Consider the following 12,304-nt stretch of genomic DNA (forward strand, 5'->3'; position numbering starts at 1 on the left):
CAGAATACTTGTACTTTACATTGAAAAGTTTACTTTAGCCCAGGCGTTCCCAAACGGGTCTGCACAATGCTGGTTCCAAAGGAGCAACCAACCAATTTCAGGCCAATAAGAGCAAGGTCTCTTAGAGCACTGGATGCTGAGATAATCCAAGAGGCTTTTAGATGTGGCCCATTTCATCTCGCTGTTGCTGGGCAGAAAGGCCAGTGGCCAACAGCAAGGATTAATCCTGAGGCGGAAGCCAGCAGCAAAATCAGGTGGCGGTGGTATGGAAAGGATCTGCGTGGCCTACAGGTGACAGTGGGGTATCGTGAAAGGAGCGTGGCGGGGAGGGGGGATTCAGGTCTTGGATAGAGGTAAACGTGCTTATGTGTATGGGGGGGGGGGGGGGCATTGGCTGGCAGTGGTTCGCACTGCTGCCTCTGAATGCGAGGGGCCTGGTTTTGATTCTGGCCTTGGATGACTGGAGTTTGCACGTTCTCCCCATGTCGGTATGGGTTTCATCCGGGTGCTCCGGTTACTTCCCATGGTCTGGGGATGTATAGGTCAGGTAGATAGGGCAAAAAAAAAAAAAGGAAGAGGTGAGTGCGCACCAGAGTGGCGAGAGCGTGTGGGCGAGAGTGCGTGAGCAGAGAGCGCGTGAGCGAGAGGGACGAGAGCAAGGGGGCGATAGTGTGCGACCGAAGGGGGTGAATGTGTTTGAGAAGAAGGAAGCGAATGTGTTTGAGAGGGGCGAATGTGTTTGGGGGAAGGGGGCGAATGTGTTTGAGAAGGGAGCGAGTATGTTGGAGAAATGGGCGTGTGTGTGTCAAAGAAAGGGCGAGTGAGATGTGTTTGTCTGAATGTGAGATGTGTGTGTGAGAGGGAGAGAGGTGAGTGTACGTGAGGGAAAGGTGAATGCATGCGTGAGGGAGAGGTGAGTGAGTGCATGAGGGAAAGGTGAGTGAGTGAGGGAAAGGTGAGTGAGTGCGTGAGGGAGAGGCGAGAGTGCGTGAGGGAGAGGAGAGTGCGTGAGGGAGAGGCGAGTGAGTGCGTGAGGGAGAGGTGAGGGAGAAGTGAGTGCATGAGGGAGAGGAGTGAGTGCGTGAGGGAGAGGTGAGTGCGTGAGGGAGAGGTGAGTGCATGAGGGAGAGGTGAATGCATGTGTGAAGGAGAGAGACTTAAGTGCGTGTGTGTGTGAGAGAGAGAGATGAGCGTGTCCAATATGAGAATCAGCTTTTCAACATCATTCCATTAAATATAACAAAAAGTAATATTTGTATTTTTTAAGAAGAGAATTTTAAAATTACCAGATTACCCACTATTAAAGTGGGTACTACTTCCAGGGGTTATTTTTTTAAAAATTCCAATTAAGGGGCAATTTAGCATGGTCAAACCACCTATCCCGCACAGCTTTGGGTGTGGGGGTGAGACCCACGCAGACAAGGGGAGAATGTGTAAACTCCACATGAACAGTCACCCGAGGCCGTAAATGAACCCGGGTCTTTGGCACCGTGAGGCAGCAGAGTGCCGCTGTGCTGCCCTGCTAGGGGTTAATGTTAAGGGACCGTGGGAGGGTGGCTTAGCCAGGTGTTTATGTGAGGGGACCAAGTCACTGGAAAAAGTGTTTGTGACTGTGTGTCTCTTCCTAATATAAGCATAGATACAGCTAGAAAAGACTAGTTTCATAGAATTTACAGTGCAGAAGGAGGCCATTTGGCCTATCGAGTATGCACCAGCTCTTGGAAAGAGCACCCTACTTAAGACCACACCTCCACGCCATCCCCGCAACCCAGTAATCCCACCCAACCTTTTTGGACACTAAGGGAAATTTAGCATGGCCAATCCACCTAACCGGCATATCTTTGGACTGTGGGAGGAAACCAGAGCATAGTTTACATATGATTTCTGTGTTTGCACCTATTTCCGGCAAAAGGGGGGAATTATGAGAACAATTGGGGTTCCCCAATTGTCTTGGGAGGTCACTAGGAGTTTCGCAGCTCGAAAAGTTTGGGAAACCCTGCTTTAATTCTCAACTGCGCCTCCCCTTTTTCTTTATGATTTTCCCAGAAAGTCTTTGGTTGCTTATCAAGCTCTTGAGGATTCCTTCATTTCTTTGAATAAACCAAAGGGTCACAGTTCTCAGGAATTGTTCAGTGTTCCTGCTATCCCACCCGGATATTCAGTGGAATTCTCCATTGGCGGGATCCTCTGGTCCGCTGACAGCGCACCTACGCCCGCAGGTTTCACAACGGCATGGGGTGACCACAATGGGAAACCTCACTGGCTGGCTATGGGGAAGAAGAATCCTGCCAATGAGCTTTCATGCAGAGCTTCCATTAGCCTCCAGCCAGATGAACCTCCAGCGCTCGTTAGCATCTCATAACTAGACACCCTAGCTCCAGCATGATTTTACTGCAGCTTAGTGGCATCACCTCAGAAATACCCCTTAATTCCTGCAGCCAGATTGTTCTAAACTCAAAAAGTCCTGCTGAAACAACCACACTGGTAATCTACTCATCCCTATAAATAAACTTCTGCTTGACCTTTCCCCCGATTGTCTCCCAGGCAGCTTGGTCACATGATAATTTATCGGTATCAGGCTGCTTTTTACAACAATTCTTTCAGAGAATCCTAGCTCCTAAAGGGATCACCACGTCAACAAAGAATATCAATTTTCCCCCCAAAATCACACGGGCCATCAGAAGAATCAAACACATTAGAACACAAAAGATGCATTCAACTAGAATTTTTGAGCATTCAATTTCAGCATCAAAAGCCTCAAATGAGTGTAATTTTAGGCCAAAGTTGGCTGTAGTGACATGCCTAAGGTTGAACATTACAGTAGTTGTGATTATCAACAAGTAATGATAAATTGAGCATTGCTGAAGAAAAGGGACATGTTGTCTAAGCTTTTCATCTTTCACTTTACTGGGCAGATCGCAAGATTACCAGAGTCAGCCTGCCTGGTTTGAATTTGAACAATAGCTTGGGCATTTAAGTATTCCCTGCTACATTCTCCATAGCAAAGCATCTACTAATCAGAGTCTACTTTCCAACCAATCAACACTCTCTTCTCAAGCAGTATTAGTGGTTGTTCCCTTTACTATTGGTAATCTCGATCTGCCATGATTGGTGCAAAGTGAAAAGGTTACAGAGTGTCTCTTTCTTCAGCAATACTCAAGTTCTGTACTACCAAATGACAAACGGTAAATTCTCTTATTGCATAATGATAAACCAGGTTTGGTTCTGGTTTCAGAATTGACACCTGTGGCCAAGATAGATAAAGTGTGATATTTTCCTTTCGCAGCAAATTTAATCTGATCTCAGCGTGTAATTAACAGCAGGGTCCCAAGACTTTAGATGAGTAAATGACATTAGAATACTTTCAACAAGTCATCCCATTCGTGAAAATGCAAGCTTCTGAATTTTTGTTGGATTGCCTTCAGCTGGATTTCCTTGCAGACCCTCCGATTTACAAACAGGCTCTACTGTCAGCTTTGGGCAGGCTGTTCGATGATGGGCCACTCAATAATTTAGTGGAAGTGGAGATGGAATGCCAGGATCATGCACCCATTTCTAATTTACGAACACTGGGTTTGCGTATACTGCAGAAGAAGACTAATTACGTCTTGCAGGAAAGCACAAACAAATCCACAATGGTGGTGATTGCCACTCTTCTTGAGGCCCGGGAACATGAACATAGCCAGGTGCAGGGGAAAGGTTATCCTCATATCTCTTGGATATAATGGTGTTGGTGCCACCAATCAAATCTCACCTAGAGAGGATGGATGCTTCCATTTAAAGAATTATAATAATTTATTAATATATTAACACTTAGACAAAATAAATCTCATCTGCTTTCCACATGATCTTTCATCACCCGAATCCAACGCATATAGAAAAATTCACTGTATACTATCACCAAACAGATATACTTACTCCGCATGGGAAGATGAGGTGGTAAGCCAAAAGCTCTTAGAGGGAAACGTTCTGGGAGACCATAGGTTCCAACACGAGGACGAAGTGGAAATCCCCTGTTCAGAAAGTGGCCTCTTGGATCAACAGGTATGAAGGGGATTTGCTTAGAAGGGGCTGGTGCAAAACCAGGTCTAATTCCAAAGCCAGCTTCAGGAGTAAGGGATTGGTTTAAATATATATTTAATGTATCCTGTAGGAAAGATCATCCATTTTGTTTAACCTCCAATAATAAATCTCACAAGAAAATTAACTGAGCAGTGCAATCAAATAAAAACACAAAGCTTGTTGGAACTAGTGGTTTTGTAAGTTGAATAAATGGCTCGAACTGTAGCGTTGTTTTGAAAGGTAAGAAGCAATGAAGAGAGAACAGTGTAGACAACGACATTCATGTTCCCAATGACAGAGGAAGTGGACTTACACGGTCTTGGGTCTGACCCTCTTGAGCGAAATTTGAAACTTGCAAGCTATTTTCCAGTGTTGGGCATTCGCCTGAACAAATCAAAGTTATAATGAAGTTATTTATCAAATACTATTTTATCATTTGTCAAAGATAATTACAAAGCAATGATACCCGCACTGATTTTCTACTCTTCCTTGTTATTGTTTTATATTTCTCTTTAGCAATATATGGAATTGTAAGGAGAACATAATGGCTAATAATACACATGTATGAAGAGGTAGAAAGTACATTTAGTACTCTAGAACAGGGCTTTTCAAACCGCGGGTCGGGACCTGTGGGTGGGTTGTGGGCGGATCACACTGTTCCCGATCGAGGGAGAAGTGCCCAACGGCCATGACTGGCTTTTAAATGCAAACAATGCAATCTTCCAGCCAGATGTGGTGGCAAAGAGCAGGTCATGCGCCCGGAATATACACTGATGTCACACGTCCTGTACGTCCGTGCTTTTGGCGCGAAATCAGGGAGGAGCGATTCCTTCATATTCTAGCTGCGAGCAAGCAAGCAAGGAACAATCGGGGACAAAGCAGTGTAAAGATGGTTTCTTGATGTATGGGTTTGTTAATGAAGCCAATGCAAATCAGGATGCAAAGTCCATGTGTGTTATATACAGGGAAGTACTGGAAACTTAAAGTTTAAAACCCTCAAAACTTCAAAGGCATTTTGAACAAGGCGTGTTCGAGGACAAATCTCATAATTGTTTTCAAAGGATACAGTGAGGACTTAAATCATCAGCTGAGGTCCTTAGCAGGAATTAACACTGAATTACAAAGTATGTGAGGACCAAGCAAGCTTACCTGTCGCATTAAAGAAAGTGAAAATGGCGTGTTGCGAAGGTAAGCTAGTGTGGGTTGCGAAAGTCGTCCGGTTGGTAAAAGTGAGTCCCGGGAAAAAAAAGTTTGAAAAACACTGCTCTAGAATACTCCGGTTATCCAACTGATAAACAAACAGTAACTTTAAGAACATAAGAACTAGAAGCAGGAGTAGGCCATCTGGCCCCTTGAGCCTGCTCCGCCATTCAATGAGATCATGGCTGATCTTTTGTGGACTCAGCTCCACTTTCCTGCCCGAACACCACAACCCTTTATTCGGTTATTCTTCAAAAACTATCTATCTTTATCTTGAAAACATTTAATGAAGGAGCCTCAACTGCTTCACTGGGCAGGAATTCCATTAGATTCACAACCCTTTGGGTGAAGAAGTTTCTCCTAAGCTCAGTCCTAAATCTACTTCCCCTTATTTTGAGGCCATGTTTCCTAGTGGGGGCATAGTGGGGAATGAGGCCAAGTCACAGTATGGGATTGATTGAAGGAAATTAACGTTTCATTTAACTTTAAGAAACTGACAGAAGCTATTAAGAAGTGAACCAACTAACTTTGCAAAAATAAATTTTTGAAAACAATATAAAGAGCAGCCTATAACTGTTTATTTTCTTCTCACAATTATTGAAAAATTGGAAATGAAATACGTGAACTAATAGCAAAATAGACATAAGTATTTTACTTGTTAAAAATGTAACTGCTAAGTTTTAAAAAGTGCAATCACTGAGATTTAGACTTTGTAAATTTGGATGTTTCAGCCCATTTGTTCCAGTACCGTTGGTTTTCATGGGAGGGAAAAAAAAGACATACATTTATACAGCGCCATTTGTAACCTCAGGACATCCAAAAGTGCTTTACAGCCAATAAAGTACTTTTCAAGTGTAGATATTGTTGTAATGTAGGAAATGTGGCTGTTGGCAAGGTCTCACAGCAGCGATGTTATAATGCAAAGATAATATGTTTTTGTAATGTTGTTAAAGGATAAATATTGGTCAGGACACTAGAGTTAACATCCGTGCTCTTCTTCAAAATAGTGACCTGGGATGTTTTACAGCAGACAAGGTTTCAACTTAATGTTTCATCTGGAAGAGTGCACCTCCGACAGTGCTGGATTGGAGTAATAAATGGACCAGCCTCGAATTTTGTGCTGACTTGGGAGTGGGACTTGGGCCCACAACCTTTTTACTCAGAGGCAAAAGTAATATCAATTGAGCCATAGTTAACCCAAGAGGTTTTCAAATTAAAATGCTCCAGTAAATTGTGTTTTTTTTGCCCACTATGAACCATCACCAATCACATTTTTGGTAAAGTAATAGTTCTCAATTAGAATTTTAAAATTGCTTTCGTGGATTGTATTGATTGAGATTAGTCAAAATCTAAAACGGTCATCAGAATCCACAAGTCAATCCACAAATTTCTCAAGCACTGCACTTTTTGTTATGTTAAAATGATGACTTCAGTGCTACACTGTACCTGTTCTAGTTATAACGCAAGTGTGTAGTTCTGCTGGTCCAGAAAATCTTCCTGAAGATATATGGTAACCTCTGTTTGATGCCTGATGATAAGCAATAATAGGGTGTCCTACTGTATATTTAGAACACGGCAAGTGTTGTGAAATTGCATGCACATGTACAAAGCCCATAATCAAAGATTTCCTCTAAAACCTTAATTCTTGAAAACTATTTTAAGAATAAAATTTATTAAGCTATATCATCAAGTAAACCCAGTCAGTGCTCCCGAACACTATATCTATTGTCTAGCGAAGTCCTTTGTAGAGATTTGCATATACCTGATGATGCCTCCGACAGCTTCTGTTCTCTTTCCCACACTGGGGAGATCGAACCGCTATCAGACTGTGGACCATGATGGTCAGACATTCGGTCAGAGACTGACTCTGCATTTTCGTTAGAAGTGTGGTCTGGATGGCCTGATGCACTTTGTGCTATAGACAAAATTATACACCAAACTGAATTACAATACATTTCAGATAGTGTGGCCAATAATTCTTAATAAATGACAAACACTGTATATACCACAGAATTACATTTTGCAGAACAGTTCACAACCCAATGCAATTCAATTCCTCTATACAGTTTGTTCACGAGACATTACTATTCAGAAAGTTAACAAAAAAGATCACAAGCTGATTGCATAGTGTTTAAATTAAACTGTTACAAGAGATAACATTACTTTTGAAATCTGGTCCTCCAGGAAACAAAGGTGAAAACCTTAAGGGTCCATCTCCTAATGGGGGTGACAGAAAACCCACAGATTCAGAACCAAGTCGACCCACGGGAGAAGGACCATATGGAGAACTTCTTCCTGCAATGCAGTACACAAAGCACAAAGCATCTGTAATTTCCTTTCATGAAAGCAAAGTTTAAAAAAATAAAGCCTATATAAGTAGTGTAAATAAGCGCATTATAACAGAACTAAAGACTCAGAAATATACAACTAAAGAAAATGTATATATAAAATGTGTCCCTCAAAATGTTAACCGTAAACTATGTGATTAGTGCATATGAATGTTAGTGTGATACAAGGCCCGGAATTCTGTTTGGGAGACGAAGGGCTGAATTCTCCGCCATCGGGATTTTCCGTTTTGCCGGCAGTCCGGGGGTTTCCCGACAGCGTGGGGCTGCCCCACAATGGGAAACTCCATTGACCATCCGGTGAAATGGAGAATCCCGACGGCGTGCCACACCAGTGTTCAATTCACACTTCCGTTGGGTGCTCTATTCGGTAAGCGAGTCAGGACGTGCAAATGGGCCAGCACTCTGCCAAAGAGCCCGACAGCTGGAGCTGTTTTTAAGCACTCCACTTACCACACACTCACTGCAGCCACGAAGATGGCACAGAGAAGACCTGTCCCCCCCCAAGTTTGGGGGTCCAAGGTGGACACAAAGCTTCATGTCAGTGAAAAAGGGAGGGACACCCTCTTCCCTAGGGTGCGCCGCAGACTCAAACCTGCCCTCCTGAACAGTGCCTGGGAAATGGTGACAGAGGCAGTCAGCGCTGCCAGCCTCACCAAGAGGAAACAGCTGGCGCTTTGGAGGGGTGGGGGACACTGGTGAGGCCTTTGCCCTGAGAGGGGCAGAGAATAAAGGGAGGGTTCCAAAGGCCATGGTCCAGGTTTCCGTTGGTCCGGGTGAGCTCTGCTGATCCCTTGCATCCACTGTAGTGGGGCAGGGCTTCTGGGGGTGTCAACATCTGATTGAGCTTGACCACGCCATCACCTTGATGAAACAGCTGGGGTACAAGGGTGACAGAGGAGCGACCTGACTGGGCTCTCAGATGACCAGAGGCACTCTGAACAATCAAAGGACACAGGGAACACTCAGCAGTGTGAGCAGCCAGGAGCCTGTAAGTAGCACCAGAAGGGTGCGTTTAAAACAAATACTGCAGCAATTGCGGTTTAAGCAGGCCACCATGATCCCGAGGGGGTCACACTGAGTCCACGGACTTGGCATCAAGTCATTCCCTGCTACTGCCCCAGTCCTGGCAGCCACCCCCCAGAAAGTTTTTGAGAGCTTTTCAGAGTTTCTTTAGCCTCTCGCTCCCCCTCCGCACCCATGGTGCCCAGGACCCGCTTGCACTAATTCGCACTCACGAGACCTCCGCTTAAGAGGGGCAGAGCATCAAAGAGGGGTGGAACATGACATGTAAAGCCATTAATGATATTAAAATCCATGCAAATGACGGTTTTACATGGATCTGCCAGTGTGGGGTGCAAACTTCGATATCGATGCCAGCGTGGGATCAGAGGATGGCGTCTGAATGGGAGCCAGACATAGAAACTGATTTTTTCCATTTTGCGCGATTGTCTGCCCGAACACTATTCTAGCATGGCCAAGCCACCTAGCCTGCACATCTTTGGGTTGTGGGGACGAGACCCACGCAAACATGGGGAGAATGTGCAAACTCCACATGGACAGTGACCCAGAGCTGGGAGTGAACCTGGGACCTCGGCGCCGTGAGGCAGCAGTGCTAACTACTGTGCCACCGTGCTGCCTCGCGATTCTTGCTTCTTTCGTCGCGTAGCGGAGAATCCAGCCCAAGATGACCTGCTGATAACATTAAAAAAGATTGCAGTACCTCTGTACGGTGGAACAAATGTTGAAAAAGTTAATAATGTTGGCCTTCCAGATACATCATTTAACAGTGGATCCTTCAACGCTATATCAATTTTGAATTCCGTTTCAGTTATCCTGTAAAATCAACAAAATTATTTTTACACCTAAAGCTAGCATAGGGATAGCTTTCTATCCTACTAGAAAGTTGGCCATCTCTATTTACACTCAGTTATCAGAGTTTTACTGTAACAGCATCAAGAGGATAGTGGGTATGAATGCAGACCCCAATGAAAAGTAAACAAGCACAGTGAAAGGTTTTAGATTGTGCAGTAGTTATAGGGAAATGTTTACTACTCGACTGTCAAATCATCCTAAATCGATACATTTACTAGACACGTTTGGATAACCAGGTTTTATATTTTAGAATCGTTGGATAGTTGCAATCTGTAAATACATGCTGTCTACAGAACTTTTGTCTGGAAGAAGGTACAAAAGTAATTACAAAGATGATACCAGAACTGGGAGTTTATACTGATCAGGAAAGACCGACCAGGCTGAGGCCCTTTTCTCTTGCACAGAGAAAGCTGAGTGGTAACCAATTGAGGTCTTTAAAATCATCACAGAATTTGACATGGCAGAGGTAGGGATGATGTTTTCACCTGTGAAGGACTCCAAAATTAGGAGTCATAAACTGAAGATAGTTACTAATAAACTTCTTTATGCAGAGAATGGGTATAATGTGGAACTTGCTGTCATTTATAAGTAGTTGAGCTATATATCATAAATGTATTTAAAAGGGAGGCGAGATAAATGCATCAGAGGGAAAAGGAGTCAAAATGTTAGATATGCTGATGGGTTCGAAGAAACAAGGTAGGAGGAGGTTCGTTTGGACCATAAGCTCTTGCATAGCTGGGTCGAATGGCCTGTTCCTGTGCCATACAAATATCTCAGAGTACTACCATAGGGATTTTTTACCTTATTGATTACTTGAGCAGAACGTCATGTTAAGTATCTGGTAGTATTGCAACCAATGTCTGTTTCTCAGTGTCTTTGTTGTGGCAACATCGGAGCAAACATTTTGTGCAGAACAGATTTTTACAGCAACATCTTATTTAAGAATTTTCTCAAGTGTATGGTTCGCAATAATAAGTACAATATAACCAGCGGAAATGTGAACTAAACCATGAAAAACATCAAGTGCATCAAGTTAGCAGTTCTACAACAAAACTGTAAAAAAGGATGGCTAATTGAACAGATCTTTTCAATATTTAGGATTGTGAGGAAATGGCAACATCTACATTTTCTCCTGAAAAATAACCGGCAAAATACATCCTGCAAACAAGTACAATGATTATACCCATTTTTCTGAAGCCACCCTCCATGGTGCTGCAGTTTGCGAGGGCCTGTTTAACAGCTTGGAGGAAGTCACCCATATGCAGGTTGGGGCGACAATGACTCAGGCAGGTCCAGAGCGCCTCCATTTCTAATTGAGTGCTGCAGTAGATACACTGCCCTGAAGAGTGTCTACCCCAGCCCCTCTCATAGTGGGGGCTTTGTTGCAAAAGCCATTTTTGATTTACATGTGAAAGGTTAGAGAGATAGCACCTCCATTTTGAAGTACCCTCTCCCTTATGTACCTGCCATTTTAGCCTGCTGCTCCTTGATTGGCCCCCAGTTTCAAGAACCCATCCATCCCTCCTTAATTGGTCAGTGAGCCCTGTCTCTGACCATTAATAGGTCACCCTGGGGAAAACTGTACTCAGTGACTGTTTCCCACTTAGTATGGGTTTCTGACCAAATTTCAGCTGACAGCAGGAGTCAGAAACCTGCACAGAAAATCCTGCTGGTGTCCATTTAATTTTCTGACTGAATTAAGTACAACAAATTTAGAAAAGAAAGATTCTTTTGCAGATCTAAAAGTTTTTTTGTAAAGTTCAATGCTTCAATTGAAGAAACCAGTTTTCATGTCCTCTTCTACCAGGAAGTTGGAGGAAAAATGCAAATATTGAAGGTAATTCCAGCACTCGATCTTGAACCCAATAATGCTCAAGTATTTCAAACGCTTCCCATCATCATGCAATCCCAAAATGGGACCCTTTCAATGAATATACTTATTTGCATCCATATGGATCACAAAATAGATTATAAATTGTAACTTATTACCATTTACATGTTGAAATAAATCATATTTTACAGCTTAAAAACTTACTCCTAATGCAACTCGGAATACCTAAACATTTAGAGCTCCTTATGATATTTCAATCTCCAAAAACGTTAGACAAACATTGTTATTATGTATGAAGAGAATACGGAAATTAAATATTTGGGAACAAATAGAAACTTACTTTTGCCGAAGGTGAATGTTCTCTCTTTTAATATTGCCAAGCTCGCGATCAGCTTCACGAGCTGACAGCTACAAATAGAAACATAGTTTGAGAAGCTTTGACAAAGGGTCACCTGGACTTGAAACGTTAGCTCTTTTCTCTCCCTACAGATGCTGCCAGACCTGCTGAGATTTTCCAGCATTTTCGCTTTTGGTTTCAGATTCCAGCATCCGCAGTAATTTGGTTTTACATAGTTTGAGAAGTTGTAGTTATGGATTCTGTAAAAATTAATCTTTGAGAATTGCTGCAGTAAATCGGCATCAAAAAAATTAATTCATGGCATATTTTAGGAATCAATTTACATTGCCACCGATTTTTCCTTTTGCCCGATTCTGCTTTATAATATTTTTCATGTGAAATTATTGTTGGACAGTTATGTGAACATTATCCAGTGATTGCAAGACTGAGTACTGTGCACCTACAGGCAATTGAATATTTGGGTCACGGTCTGTGCGTAGTCTGCACGTTCTCCCAGTGTCTGCGTGGGTTTCCTCCCAGTGCTCCGGTTTTCCGGACATTCTGAATTCTCTCTCTTTTTTAAAAATATATTTATTAAAGTTTTTTAACACAATTTTTCACCCTTACAAAGAAACCCCCCCCCCCCTCATAACA

At 43.0% G+C, this 12,304-nt stretch overlaps 1 protein-coding gene across 3 annotated transcripts in view; it reads right to left on the bottom strand.

Moving 5' to 3' along the window:
• mia2 (MIA SH3 domain ER export factor 2) overlaps window positions 1-12,304 on the bottom strand; it is a 145,699-nt gene that overhangs the window by 3,252 nt on the left and 130,143 nt on the right. For all 3 annotated transcript variants that reach the window (XM_072489035.1, XM_072489045.1, XM_072489039.1), the window contains 6 exons: window positions 11,654-11,721; window positions 9,331-9,443; window positions 7,426-7,557; window positions 7,025-7,177; window positions 4,376-4,446; window positions 3,919-4,147 (listed from right to left, as the gene is read on the bottom strand). In XM_072489035.1, the coding sequence (XP_072345136.1) occupies window positions 3,919-4,147; window positions 4,376-4,446; window positions 7,025-7,177; window positions 7,426-7,557; window positions 9,331-9,443; window positions 11,654-11,721 (766 nt within the window). The remainder of the gene's footprint in view (window positions 1-3,918; window positions 4,148-4,375; window positions 4,447-7,024; window positions 7,178-7,425; window positions 7,558-9,330; window positions 9,444-11,653; window positions 11,722-12,304) is intronic.

This window comes from Scyliorhinus torazame, chromosome 2 (assembly GCF_047496885.1).
Source record: "Scyliorhinus torazame isolate Kashiwa2021f chromosome 2, sScyTor2.1, whole genome shotgun sequence".
In the NCBI taxonomy this organism is placed as follows: domain Eukaryota; kingdom Metazoa; phylum Chordata; class Chondrichthyes; order Carcharhiniformes; family Scyliorhinidae; genus Scyliorhinus; species Scyliorhinus torazame.